This window comes from Heteronotia binoei, chromosome 4, assembly GCF_032191835.1.
Source record: "Heteronotia binoei isolate CCM8104 ecotype False Entrance Well chromosome 4, APGP_CSIRO_Hbin_v1, whole genome shotgun sequence".
Taxonomy (NCBI): Eukaryota; Metazoa; Chordata; class Lepidosauria; order Squamata; family Gekkonidae; genus Heteronotia; species Heteronotia binoei.
In genome coordinates this window covers 167817375-167832208 of record NC_083226.1, presented here as the reverse complement: position 1 = coordinate 167832208, position 14834 = coordinate 167817375, and the positions used below count along the sequence as shown (strand labels likewise).

The window sequence follows — 14834 nt, the reverse complement described above, 5'->3', positions numbered from 1 at the left end:
TGGGGAATCAAACCTGGTTCTCCCAGATAAGAGTCCGCACACTTAACCACTGCACCAAACTGGCTTTCAATGTTGAGGGTTGAACCTGGGATCAGAGCTTTTTTTTGTAGCAGGAGCTCCTTTGCATATTAGGTCATACGCCCCTGAAGCCTGGGGCTGTCCACCAAGGAAGCCTGGCCCCGATCTGGTGGAATCAGCTCCCTAGGAAATTTGGGCCCTAATGGACTTACTACCATTCCATAGGACCTGCAAAACGGAGCTGTTTCGCCAGGCTTTTGGCTGAGGCAAGTGGGCATCCATACCTTATTGCTGTCATCATCTAGCACTCCCCACTCTGACTTCTAGATAGCGGGCCTACAGCTACGACGTCTAGGATATCTGTATGGTAACCTATAATATGCGCTGTACCATTCATGCTGCATAATTTGATTGATTGCTCAGGTAGGGCTTTCTATGTAGCAGGAACTCCTTTGCCTATTAGGCCACGCGCCCCTGATGTAGCCAATCTTCCTGGAGCTCACAGGAGGGCCCTGTAAGAAGAGCCCTGTAAGCTCCAGAAGGACTGGCTACATCAGGGGTGTGAGGCCTGAAATCAGGGGTGTGAGGAAATCAAGCAGGTCAGGTTCAGGAATCGGGAAGGAGCGTGGATGCAAGCCAGAGAATAGACTTGTTGCTTCCACAAGGTTACCAGGTCCTGGGTGGGAGCTATATGGGAGTCTCAATCAGCCTGCTCCCTGGGTGGCAGTGACTCCGCTAGAACTCAGGGCCGAGAGATCTGAAGCATCGGCGTGCCTCACGTCTTCGCTCTGAAAGTTCTTTCCGGAGCCTGCTTTGAACTCTTGAGATGGGAGGAGGAGAGCTTGGAGGAGATTGATCGTCAACGGCTGACACTGGTGCCTGGAGAGTGACTGATCGGCCAGCTGCTGCTTGTTCAGCTGAGGAACCGGCTGGCAACTCTTCCAGGTCTGTTAACCCTTCCAGCTCCTCCTCGTCAGGGCTCATGACAGGTTCAACCCTCAACAGCTCAAGTTTAAAAAAGGGTCAAGTAGTGGGTGATGGGAAAGACCTGTGCCTGAGACCCTGGAGAGACCTCGCCCGTCTGCCGACTGTGATGAACCAACCGGTCTGATTCGGTATAAAGCAATTTCATGCAGGGGTGGAATTCTAGCAGGAGCTTCTTGGCATATCAGTCCACACACCCCTGATGTAGCCAACCCTCCAAGAGCTTACAAGGCTCTTTTTTTGTAAGCTTCAGGAGGATTGGCTGCATTGGGGTGTGTGGCCTAATATGCAAAGGAGCTTCTGCTAGAATTCCGCCCGATTTCATTTGTTCATGAATAGTATGAAATGGGCTGGTTCTGCAATTACTATGAGTTATGGAACGGAGCTCAAAGAGACCGCTGGTTTAAAGCTGCTATGCGCCCCAAACTGCCCCCAAGAGCCAGTTTGGTGTAGTGGTTAAGTGTGCGGACTCTTATCTGGGAGAACCGGGTTTGATTCCCCACTCCTCCACTTGCACCTGCTGGAATGGCCTTGGGTCAGCCATAGCTCTGGCAGAAGTTGTCCTTGAAAGGGCAGCTGCTGTGAGAGCCCTCTCCAGCCCCACCCACCTCACAGGGTGTCTGTTGTGGGGGAGGAAGGGAAAGGAGATTGTGAGCCGCTCTGAGACTCTTTGGAGTGGAGGGCGGGATATAAATCCAATATCTTCATCTACCTCACAGGGTGTCTGTTGTGGGGGAGGATGGGAAAGGAGATTGTGAGCCGCTCTGAGACTCTTCGGAGTGGAGGGTGGGATATAAATCCAATATCTTCATCTACCTCACAGGGTGTCTGTTGTGGGGGGAGGAAGGGAAAGGAGATTGTGAGCCGCTCTGAGACTCTTCGGAGTGGAGGGTGGGATATAAATCCAATATCTTCATCTACCTCACAGGGTGTCTGTTGTGGGGGGAGGAAGGGAAAGGAGATTGTGAGCTGCTCTCAGGCTCTTCGGAGTGGAGGACGGGATATAAATCCAATATCTTCATCTACCTCACAGGGTGTCTGTTGTGGGGGAGGAAGGGAAAGGAGATTGTGAGCCACTCTGAGACTCTTTGGAGTGGAGGGCGGGATATAAATCCAATATCTTCATCTACCTCACAGGGTGTCTGTTGTGGGGGAGGATGGGAAAGGAGATTGTGAGCCGCTCTGAGACTCTTCGGAGTGGAGGGTGGGATATAAATCCAATATCTTCATCTACCTCACAGGGTGTCTGTTGTGGGGGGAGGAAGGGAAAGGAGATTGTGAGCCGCTCTGAGACTCTTCGGAGTGGAGGGTGGGATATAAATCCAATATCTTCATCTACCTCACAGGGTGTCTGTTGTGGGGGGAGGAAGGGAAAGGAGATGGTGAGCCGCTCTGAGACTCTTCGGAGTGGAGGGTGGGATATAAATCCAATATCTTCATCTACCTCACAGGGTGTCTGTTGTGGGGGGAGGAAGGGAAAGGAGATTGTGAGCCGCTCTGAGACTCTTCGGAGTGGAGGGCGGGATATAAATCCAATATCTTCATCTACCTCACAGGGTGACTGTTGTGGGGGAGGAAGGGAAAGGAGATTGTGAGCCGCTCTGAGACTCTTCAGAGTGGAGGGCGGGATATAAAACCAATATCTTCATCTACCTCACAGGGTGTCTGTTGTGGGGAAGGAAGATAAAGGGGATTGTGAGTCGCTCTGAGACTCTTCGGAGTGGAGGGTGGGATATAAATCCAATATCTTCATCTACCTCACAGGGTGTCTGTTGTGGGGGAGGAAGGTAAAGGAGATTGTGAGCCGCTCTGAGACTCTTTGGAGTGGAGGGCGGGATATAAATCCAATACCTTCATCTACCTCACAGGGTGTCTGTCGTGGGGGAGGAAGGTAAAGGAGATTGTGAGCAGCTCTGAGACTCTTCGGAGTGGAGGGCGGGATTTAAATCCAATATCTTCTTCTTCTTCACCTCCCGTCTCCCTCCCCCCCCCCGCTTTATTCCTTTCGGCATGCAGAGGATCAGTCACGCACAGAGCATGCAGCATGCAGTAAATGGAGAGCAGAGGTTAATAACCTGGAAGCATAGGATCTGAGAATATGAGAACAAGTTAAAGACAACAGCTCTTCTCCGTTGTCACTGAGGGTCGAGAAGCAATGCTGCAGCGAGGAGCAGTGGGAGTGGGGGAAATAGAGTTTGTCCAAGACATAGACATATCTCCGCAAGTGGCGGCAGGTGTAGCTGCAAGACAAGGGGGGTGGGGTGGGGTAAAGGGAGGAAAAACAAAGGGACAAAAAAGAAAAGAAACAGGAGTTTTCCTTTAAGAACGTCAGCGGCAGATGTCAAAAAAGAGCAAAAGCAGCAGTTAGAGACGAAAAGGAAGGCGAGTTGTAAACGGCAAACAGTCTCTACAACCCAGGATGATTCCATTAGTGACGCAAAAGAGGTTACTGGCTTTGGCAGGGAGGGGTGTGTGTAAACACACCGGCCTTTTGTGGGTTTACTTTTTTTTTTTGGAAGGGGGGGGGGAAAGGAGGAAAGAAAATTTTTAAAAAAAAAACCTTTTCACGCAACTCAAGAGACAAACGCGCTTGTGCCAAAATGTAATATAAAATGTTACGGGAACAATCGCACAGCTTGTGTGGTTGGTTTTTTTTTTTTAAAACATGCGATTGCCATCTTCGACTAAGGGGGAATGAAAAGGGCTGAGCTCACAGGGTTGTGTTGCCTCTTCGAGGTTCCCAGAGCAGCCTTCAGAAAACCAGCAGTTAACAGCCCGTGAATCTGCCCCAACCATTGAAGGGTTATGGCCTACAATCCATGAATCATCCAGGTGTGCTTCTCCGTTCTGGGTCCAACCCAACCCAAACCTCCTCCCTCACTCCCCAGCCCACCCCAGACATATCCACTTCTTCCACAAAAACTTATTGCAGCGTATCGCTCAGAAATTTGGCTGCACTGTAAGTTATGCGCCCCCCTTTCCCCTGTCCTGTTCCCGGCACTGACAAACCGTAGCATGGCCAAGCCCAACAAAACAGAAAAGTGGGAAGAGCAGGGTGTCTCCACAGGAACAGACTCCACTGGCAGCTCTATGGACACCTTTTTTTTTTTTTTGTAACTTTCTCCCAAAGCAGCTAAGTGGCTGTCATTCACTCTTACGGGGGATTTGGGGGAAAGCAAACCCGTTGCCCTGGGAGACGAGGTGAAGATGAGTGGCCCATGAGAAAAGGCTGGAGGATTCCGTTCACCAGTTTGGTGTAGTGGTTAACTGTGCGGACTCTTCTCTGGGAGAACCGGGTTTGATTCCCCACTCCTCCACTTGCACCTGTTGAGATGGCTTTGGGCCAGCCATAGCTCTGGCAGAGCTGTCCTTGAAAGGGCAGCTGCAGTGAGAGCCCTCTCAGCCCCCCGCCCACCTCACAGGGTGTCTGTTGCGGTGGGGAGAAGATACGGGAGATTGTAAGCTGCTCTGAGTCTCTGTCCTTGAAAGGGCAGCTGCTGTGAGAGCCCTCTCAGCCCCGCCCACCTCACAGCGTGTCTGTTGTTGGGGGGAGAAGATATGGGAGATTGTAAGCTGCTCTGAGTCTCTGTCCTTGAAAGGGCAGCTGCTGTGAGAGCCCTCACAGGGTGTCTGTTGTGGGGGGAGAAGATATAGGAGATTGTAAGCTGCTCTGAGTCTCTGATTCAGAGAGAAGGGCGGGGTATAAATCTGCACTCTTCTTCTTCTTGTCAAAACTAGCTAGCTAAATTAATTAACAACCCAGAGTTGGGGCTGATCGCTTGCCTTTCTCGTCATCTAACCTTTGTTGTGTAGGCAGGTGCCAGAGCGGTGCAGTGGTTAGAGCAAAGGGTCCCTAACCTTTTTGAGCATGTGGGCACCTTTGGGATTCTGACACAAAGTGGTAGGTGCCTGCACAAAGCAATACTTTTAAAAATTTGCACAATCAATCAAGTCTCCAGTGGCCAGTCAGAAGCCTTCTTGAGCAAAAGTCCGGCCCATTTCCTAAAAAGTGTGGTGCAAGCTGGGAATGGTGTTGGTGGGAGCTGCAGTGCCCATGGGTACTACAAGGGCTTTTTTTTGGTAGGAAAAACCCAATAAGAACTCATTTGCATATAAGGTCACACCCCTGATGTCACAATTGTTTCACACAGGGCAATTTGTTGAAAGAGCCCAGCAGGTACGCATTTGCATATTAGGCCACACCCCCTGATGCCAAGCCAGCTGGAACTGTGTTCCTGCTCTAAAAAAACCTGGGCACTACACTGGAGACCTCTGGGCTAGAGAATCAAATTAGGATCTGGGAGGTCCAGGTTCCAATCCCTACTCTGTCACGGAAACTTGCTAGGTGACCTTGTGCCAGTGACCCTCTTGGACTAACCTACATCATACGGTAGTAGTTGTAAAGATAAAACGGGGCAGAGGAGAATGATGCAAGCCACTCTGGGTCCCCACTGGGGAGAAAGCTGGGTTAGAAACAAAGCAAAATGAGAGCTTTTTTTTTTTTGTAGGAAAAGCTCAACATGAACTCTTTTGCATATTAGGCCACGCCCCCTGACATCACTATTGTTTCGCACTGGGCTTTTTTGTAGAAAAGCCCAATAGGAACTCGTCTGGATATTAGGCCACACCCCCTGACATCACCATTGTTTTGCATTGGGCTTTTTTGCAGAAAAAGCCCAACAGAAACTCATGTGCATATTAGGCCATATCCTCTGACACCAAGTCAGCTGGAGCTGCGTTCCTGTGCAAAAAGAAAGAAAAAAGCCCAAGTAAAACAAACAAACAAACAAATAAATAAGGGGCTAATCAGTGACTTGGTGTGAACTCGCAGCAAATCCCTAATTTAATTTGCTGTTTGAAGGGAAGCTGTTCAGGCAATACTCCCGTCCCCTACGCAGAGATATCAGATCTTCCTTCCTCATCCAGTACTCTTCTCACCAAAACTCAGAGAGAGGACGTTTCTCAACAGGGAAGTGTTCTGACCAGGGCTTTTATGGTAGAAAAAGCCCAGTAGGAACTCCTTTGCACATTAGGCCACAACCCCTGATGTCATCATCGTTTTGAACTGGGCTTTTTTGTGGGAAAAGCCCAGTAGGATCTCATTTGCATAGTAGGCCACACCCCCCGATACCGACCAGCCGGAACTGCGTTCCTGTGCGCTCTTGCTCAAAAGAAGCTCTGGTTGTGACTGTACTTTCTGGAGCCCTGATTATTGTCTCCTGACGGAAAACCGAGTGGGTGGGCTGGAAGACTGAACTGTTGGGAGCTGCATTTCTTGATACGGTCCAGCCACCTCCTGCCAAGCTTTTAAAAAACAGCTGAGTATCCTCCTGCCTTTTATTTATTTATTTTTTTCAAAAAAACCAAAACAAAAGATACACTTCAATCCTTTGCAACATCAAGGAAGAAGAAGTTATTCAGGCAAACCCCCCCCCCCCCCGCCCAAAGCCAGCATTTTTCCTTGTGAGAGAGGAGGGGAAAGAGACATGGACTAGTGAGTATGGGCTGCACATTTCCCTCCTGCAAAGGGTAAAATGCAGGGATCGTTTTGTAGAAAAATAGGTGGTGGAGCTCATTAACGTAACTCATTAGCATATGCTGCCCCCGCCCCAAGCCAAAAGCAACACGATGCAAGAAAGGAGAGCCTCGGGTGAGCGAGGTCTGCTTGGGCTGGCTGGAGATACTGAGGCTCTCCTGGGCTGCTCTCCCCCACAGTCAAAAGCCCAGCAAGCCACCCAATCACAAAAGAAGTGGAGAAAGGGTGGGGCGGGCTTCTCCAGGGGTTAATGAGGGCTGCTGGGGGCAGGCAAAGCCCCTGGCAGCTGGCTGGCTGCCCGCTCTCCTCATCCCATAGAAAAACATGGAGAATTGATCCGCGGGTATCTGGGGCTCTGGGGGAGATGTTTTTTGGGATAGAGGCACCCAATTTTCAGTATAGCATCTAGTGCCTCTCCCCAAAATACCCCCCTAAGTTTCAAAAAGATTGTACCAGGGGGTCCAATTCTATGAGCCTCAAAAGAAGGTGCCCCTATCCTTCATTATTTCCTATGGAAGGAAGGAATTGAAAAGGTGTGCCGTCCCTTTAAATGTGATGGCCAGAACTCCCTTTGGAGTTCAATGATGCTTGTCACAGCCTTGATCTTGGCTCCATCCCTAATGTCTCCTGGCTCCACCCCCAAAGTCTCCCGGCTCCGTCCCCAAAGTTCCCAGATATTTCTTGAATTGGACTTGGCAACCGTAGTAGGTGGAGAGGAGGAGGGGGAACCCTCAGAAAGGTTCAGGAGCTGTGCTCCTGTGAGCTCCCGCTGAATCTGAGGCCTGGGAAAATGAATTTCTAGGTACGGAGCGGTGGGGCACTGAAATGTTTGAGACTGCTTGCCATCCAAAAAGTTAGCGTTTGGTACGCCTGGGAAGTCAGTAAGTGCGGTTTGGCGTCTTCCTATTAAAACCAGTTGTTCTCACTTAAGGATGAAACTCTTGCCATTTTTAGAGATAATGAAACCAATAAATTTTTTTTTTCCTAGTGTGTTCTTGGTGTATATATATTTTCCCCCTCTCCGGGTTATGCATTGCATAAATCTGATGTGTTATTAGAAAATAAAATATCACCAGCTGCTCTCTTAAAACCAAAGAGAGATCAACATTCTTTTATATTCATGAACTACCACCACTTTGGAATATCCAAGCAATTGCGCAGCCAAGCCAATATAAAAGGAAAAACCTCCAGAGAACGAGCAGTTTCAAAAGGATATTAAGATCACTATGTCAAGAGTCTAAACAACAGCCCAATTCAGTTATCACGCCACTGCTTTTTTTTCCAGACTCGCACAGAAAAGAAATCATTTTAAACGTCAAGATCCTCAGTATCTCAGAGCATCTATCTTGGGGTTCCCAACATGGTGCCCAGCAATAACTTTCCAGTGTGTTGCAGTGGTTAAGAGCTCTAATATGGGGCAATGGGTTTGATTCCTCAACTCTTCCACATGCAGCAGCTGGGTTGACCTTGGGTCAGTCACAGTTCTCTCAGAGCTGTTCTCTCAAGAACAGCTCTCTCAGCCCCACCTATCTCACAGGGTATCTGTCGTGGGGAGAGGAAGGGAAGGAGATTGTAAGATGCTCTGAGACTCCAAGTGAAGGGTGGGATATAAATCTAATCCCTTCTTCTCTCACTCTCTCAGCCCCACCTACTCCTCAGGGTGTCTGTTGTGGGGAGAGGAAGGGAAGGAGATTGTAAACTGCTCTGAGACTCCAAGTGAAGGGAGGGATATAAATTTAATCTCTTCTTCTCTCAGAGTTCTCTCAGCCCCATCTACCTCACAGAGTGTCTGTTGTGGGGAGAGCAGAAGAAGGCGATTGTAAGCTGCTCTGAGACTCTTGAGTGAAGGCGGAGTATAAAACCAACTTTTCTTCTTCTTTCCTGGTGCCCAGTGATGTGAGGGTTTTGCCCAACATATAAGGCCATGTGAGGCTTTTGCCCAACAAGGTTTCACCTCCCATGGCAGCCATTTTGTGAACGTGACCACCAAACTGTGATAGGATTTCAAAGCTGCTAACAGGCTGGGGAAAGGTTGGAGACTTCTGATTTTTCTTAAAGCCTTTAGCTCTTCCACTGTTTTAAAGGCAATTACCTCAACTTATAGATGTTTATACTTTGTTGTTGTCCCATGCAAATGCTATCCAGACCAAGCTGGAGTTCTTTCAATTTGTTAGTTTCAACATTTTGCCACCGAATGCTAACTTTTGTATCATTCTGCATGCTTAACCACTGCCTACCAGCTACACGTAGTACTGCTCACTGTACCCCATTTCATCGTCTAATGAAGTGTGCATGCATACGAAAGCTTACATTCTGAACAAAACTTTGTTGGTCTTAAAGGTGCTAAAAAGGTAAAGGTAGTCCCCTGTGCAAGCAGCAGTCGTTTCCGACTCTGGGGTGATGTCGTAGCATGACGTTTTCATGGCAGTCTTTTTAAGGGGTGGGTTTGCCATTGCCTTCCCCAAACATCTACACTTTCCCTCCCAGCAAGCTGGGTACTCATTTTACCGACCTTGGAAGGATGGAAGGCTGAGTCTACCTTGAGCCGGCTACCTGAACCCAGCTTCCGCTGGGATCGAACTCAGGTTGTGAGCAGAGAGCTTGGACTGCAGAGAGCTTTACCACTCTGCGGCAGGGAGTCCATTTTTAGGCTATGCTCCTGTGCTCCAAAGCCCCTTGGAAGCCACAGAAGTCCAACCTGGGTCAGGAGACTGCCACCCCCCGCAAGTATGTACCCTAGGCAGGAGGTTGGGGGAATTTTCCAGCCTTTACCGGAAGACTAATACGAACCCTGCAAGGTAGGCTTGCAGAACCTTTAGTTTAGTCCTAAAAGTAATGGGGTTGAAAAAAAATGTGTCATCTTCTTGCTTGAAGTGCCACGAGAGGATGCTTCTCACTGCAAGTGAGAGCCAGTTTGGTGTAGTGATTAAGTGTGCGGACTCTTATCTGGGAGAACCCGGTTTGATTCCCCACTCCTCCACTTGCAGCTGCTGGAATGGCCTTGGGTCAGCCATAGTTCTCGCAGAGCTGACCTTGAAAAGACAGCTGTTGTAAGAGTTCTCTCAGCCCCACCCACCTCACAGGGTGTCTGTTGTGGGGGGGAGAAGATATAGGAGATTGTAAGCCACTCTGATTCAGAGAGAAGGGCGGGGTATAAATCTGCAATTCTTCTTTTTCTTCTTCAAGTATAGTAATCAGTTGATGTTACGCAGCGCTTGTGAAATCAATGCACTTATGGTAAAAAAAGAATTTTTAAGAAGTTGTTGTGCGTGCGGGGATTGTAGCATTCAAAGCAAGCCTTAAAATAAAAAACATATCTGAGTTGATTAGTCACACATCGTGACCCTAAAACAGTGGGTTGCTTTTAAGGAACAAAAAAGTTATCTGCGAATCACAGCTCCTGGCTATGGGCTTTCATAGTTAACCTGCTATGCTAAAATGCTTTCAGGCTGCATGCTGATGGGTGGGCTTGGCTTATTAAAGCCACTGCAGTTGGAGGTCAGGCACGAGTTCTCATGTATCAACAGGGCACAGAAGCAGCAGGGAAATAGGAAAGCAACTCCCTAGTGCAGGGGTGTCAAACTCATTCGTTATGAGGGCCGGATCTTCACCTAGTTGGGCTGGGCCATGTTGTCATCAAATGTAACGCCAGGTAGGGGGGAGATATAAACTTTATAAAGAACACAGAGAAACACACACTCAGCCTAATCCACATCACTGGCTTGTTGAGCCTCAGCCAACAGATGGGAGAGAGGCTTGGCTCAGTAGCTCTGCTGTGCAATTGAGAGAGCCTGGCAAAGCTTCCCCCACTTCCTCCCCATGGGAGAAGCTTTGCTCTGTAGCTCCTGTGCGATTGAGCAAGTCTGGCAAAGCAAGCTGTGATGCAGAAGGAAGCAAGAAAGGGAGAAGGAAGTAGACAACAGTGAGTTGCTCATGGGCCTGATAGGAGCCCACCGGGGGCCTGATTCGGCCCCTGGGCCGCATGTTTGATACTCCTGCCCTAGTGACATCTCAGCCATCCTTTCCCCAAGACTGGAAATGGAGCTGGCTGTCCCTGTTTTTCCTAATGATCTAACAAGGACAAGGATCCCATACTGTCGGGGGGGGGGGGGGAGCACTTGACTTCTGTCAAAGCAGGAATTGCCGCAGTTGAAGAGATTATACCCAACACTGACATAAACAGCTAAGAACAAACCATATAATTTATACAGTGGGCTTGTCTTTCATGACTTTCTCCCTATCCTCGTTTAAGCAAGGCTTTCTGTAGGTGCCAACCTGCAAATGGGCAAAACCGTGCATGGGGTGGAGAGCGCTGACAAAGAAAAAAAAAATTTCTCCCTCTCCCAAGATACTAGAACTCAAGGGCATTCAATGAAGCTAGTGGGCAGCAGGTTCAGGACGGACATAAGTGATTAAAATGTGGAATCTGCTGCCAGAGGATGTAGTGATGGTCACAGGAATAAATAGCTTTAAAGGGGGATTAGATAGATTCATGAAGGATAAGTCCATCGATGGCGACTGAGGGGAACCTCCACATTCAGAGGCAGTAAGTCTCTGAATTCTAGAGCTAGGAGGCAACATCACGGGAAGGCCTCGGCCTCTGTGCCCTGTTGCTGACCCTCTGTCCACTGTGTGAGACACGATGCTGGACTAGATGAACACCTGGTCTGATCCAGCAGGGGTCTTCTTATCTTCTTATGAAGGCCTCGGCCTCTATGCCCTGTTGTTGGCCATCCAGAAGAACTTGTTGGCCACTGTGTGAGACAGAAGGCTGGACTAGATGGACCACTGGTCTGATCCAGCAGGGCTCTTCTTATGTTCTTATGGAGGCTTTGGCCTCTATGCTATGTTGTTGGCCATCCAGAGGAACTTGTTGGCCACTGTGTGAGACAGGATGCTGGACTAGATGAACCCCTGGTCTGATCCAGCAGGGCTCTTCTTATGTTCTTATGGAGGCTTCGGCCTCTATGCTATGTTGTTGGCCAATCAGTTTGTGATACAGGATGCTGGACTAGATGAACCCCTGATCTGATCCAGCAGGGCTCTTCTTATGTTGGCTTTGGTCTCTATGCCATGTTGTTGGCCATCCAGAGGAACTGCCTGGCCACTGTGTGAGACAGGATGCTGGACTAGATGAACCCCTGGTCTGATCCAGCAGGGCTCTTCTTATGTTCTTATGGAGGCTTCGGCCTCTATGCTATGTTGTTGGCCAATCAGTTTGTGATACAGGATGCTGGACTAGATGAACCCCTGATCTGATCCAGCAGGGCTCTTCTTATGTTGGCTTTGGTCTCTATGCCATGTTGTTGGCCATCCAGAGGAACTGGCTGGCCACTGTGTGAGACAGGATGCTGGACTAGATGAACCCCTGATCTGATCCAGCAGGGCTCTTCTTATGTTGGCTTTGGTCTCTATGCCATGTTGTTGGCCATCCAGAGGAACTGGCTGGCCACTGTGTGAGACAGGATGCTGGACTAGATGAACCCCTGGTCTGATCCAGCAGGGCTCTTCTTATGTTCTTATGGAGGCTTCGGCCTCTATGCTATGTTGTTGGCCAATCAGTTTGTGATACAGGATGCTGGACTAGATGAACCCCTGATCTGATCCAGCAGGGCTCTTCTTATGTTGGCTTTGGTCTCTATGCCATGTTGTTGGCCATCCAGAGGAACTGGCTGGCCACTGTGTGAGACAGGATGCTGGACTAGATGAACCCCTGGTCTGATCCAGCAGGGCTCTTCTTATGTTCTTATGGAGGCTTCGGCCTCTATGCTATGTTGTTGGCCAATCAGTTTGTGATACAGGATGCTGGACTAGATGAACCCCTGATCTGATCCAGCAGGGCTCTTCTTATGTTGGCTTTGGTCTCTATGCCATGTTGTTGGCCATCCAGAGGAACTGGCTGGCCACTGTGTGAGACAGGATGCTGGACTAGATGAACCCCTGGTCTGATCCAGCAGGGCTCTTCTTATGTTGGCTTTGGTCTCTATGCCATGTTGTTGGCCATCCAGAGGAACTGGCTGGCCACTGTGTGAGACAGGATGCTGGACTAGATGAACCCCTGGTCTGATCCAGCAGGGCTCTTCTTATGTTCTTATGGAGGCTTCGGCCTCTATGCTATGTTGTTGGCCAATCAGTTTGTGATACAGGATGCTGGACTAGATGAACCCCTGATCTGATCCAGCAGGGCTCTTCTTATGTTGGCTTTGGTCTCTATGCCATGTTGTTGGCCATCCAGAGGAACTGGCTGGCCACTGTGTGAGACAGGATGCTGGACTAGATGAACCCCTGATCTGATCCAGCAGGGCTCTTCTTATGTTGGCTTTGGTCTCTATGCCATGTTGTTGGCCATCCAGAGGAACTGGCTGGCCACTGTGTGAGACAGGATGCTGGACTAGATGAACCCCTGGTCTGATCCAGCAGGGCTCTTCTTATGTTCTTATGGAGGCTTCGGCCTCTATGCTATGTTGTTGGCCAATCAGTTTGTGATACAGGATGCTGGACTAGATGAACCCCTGATCTGATCCAGCAGGGCTCTTCTTATGTTGGCTTTGGTCTCTATGCCATGTTGTTGGCCATCCAGAGGAACTGCCTGGCCACTGTGTGAGACAGGATGCTGGACTAGATGAACCCCTGGTCTGATCCAGCAGGGCTCTTCTTATGTTCTTATGGAGGCTTCAGCCTCTATGCCATGTTGTTGGCCTGCTGCTTTTTTTAGGATAGACTAGCGACCACAGTGAACGTGTGTTCATCCATTAGACAAATGCAAGCTGGTCTGAAGGATCAGTATTAAGGTACTTAGTGGTGCAAGCAAGATGGACACTGCGAGGATCCAAGGTCATGGGAGTAATGCAGGAATCAACCCTCCACAGATGCTCAGCCGTTCCTTCTCAACGACCAGTGATCAGAATGAATGCAAGTTTGTGAATTGAATAAATGCAAGCTGGTCTAAGGGATCAGCATTAAGGCACGTCTTCTGCAAACCTTCATCTTTTCCACTGATCCTCAACTGGCAACAAATCGTTTTCTAAAGTTTCTAAACACATGATAAGACTGGGAATTTGCCTGCCTTCTCTTCCTTTCTCTGCTGGTACTGCTTAATTGCTGTTGTTAAGAGGTGTTCTTTCTTTATCCTGTGTAATCTACTAAAACCCTTAAGATTCAGAATCTCATTCTCTCTGGAATTGACTATTCCAATGTTACCAGCCTCTCTCTATATTAAGGCTCTTTTTTGTAAGCTCCAGGAGGATTGGCTACATCAGGAGGGTGTGGCCTAATATGCAAAGGAGCTCCTGCTAGAATTCCACCCATGTTGATTGCAATTTGTTGGAACACTCTGCTCCCCTCCCAGCTTTGTTTCAATGATGTCACACCTCTCTGTGTTTTCCCATCATCCATCTCTATTGTTTCATATGGATCTGAAGCGCCTTCTAACCTTCAAGTGTCTTTGTGGTCTCAGCCCATCCTATCTAGCCTCACTATTTTACCACTATTCTCCACTGTGGTCCCGTCATTCACCAAGAACTTCCAGTCTCTTGGGCTTTTTCTCACTGATGTGTTTTCTCTTTCAGGTCGCTTAACACATAGAGTTCTATCCCTTTAAATACATTTGGCTGGCCTTCTTTTGTTCCACTTTAAGAAGTGACTAAAATCTTGGCTCCCCCCTCTGCCCTTGTTGGATTTCCTTCTTGATTTGGCATTTGATTTCTGTTATTCCCACCCCCTCCCTACATGAATTACAGCGTAGGTTCTACTTTACTCTTACACTTATTTTGGTCTGAGCCTGCTAGTACAAAGTTTCCCCCTTTCCCCACCTCTCTCTTCTTTTGTTTCTTTCCACAACCTGAGTTCAATCCCAGTGAAAGCTGGTTCAGGTAGCCGGCTCCAGGTTGACTCAGCCTTCCATCCTTCTGAGGTTGGTAAAATGAGTACCCAGCTTGCTGGGGGGGGGGGGGTGTAGATGACTGGGGAAGGCAATGGCAAACCACCCCATTAAAAAGTCTGCTGTGAAAACGTTGTGAAAGCAACGTCACCCCTGAGTCAAAAACGACTGGTGCTTGCACAGGGGACCACCTTTACCTTTTTTAAAAATAGTGATCATAAGACTAGCCCTGCTGGATCAGACCAGTGGTCCATCTGGTCCAGCCTCCTGTCTCACACAGTGGCCAACCTGTTCCTCTGGAGGGCCAACAACAGGGCAGAGAGGCCCTTCTCTCCTTCTCCTGATGTTGTCTCCAGGCTCTGGGATTCAGAGGTTTAGTGCCTCTGAATGTGAAGGTCCCCCTCAGTCACCATGCCT

General features: G+C 48.9%; 2 protein-coding genes across 2 annotated transcripts in view; both read right to left on the bottom strand.

The window, feature by feature from the left end:
- The window catches only part of RPL17 (ribosomal protein L17), a 456550-nt gene that overhangs the window by 117262 nt on the left and 324454 nt on the right, over nt 1-14834 (bottom strand). The window lies entirely within an intron of this gene.
- DYM (dymeclin) overlaps nt 1-14834 on the bottom strand; it is a 421761-nt gene that overhangs the window by 132336 nt on the left and 274591 nt on the right. The window contains exon 14 of the mRNA XM_060236187.1: nt 3078-3242. Within this exon, the coding sequence (XP_060092170.1) occupies nt 3078-3242 (165 nt within the window). The remainder of the gene's footprint in view (nt 1-3077; nt 3243-14834) is intronic.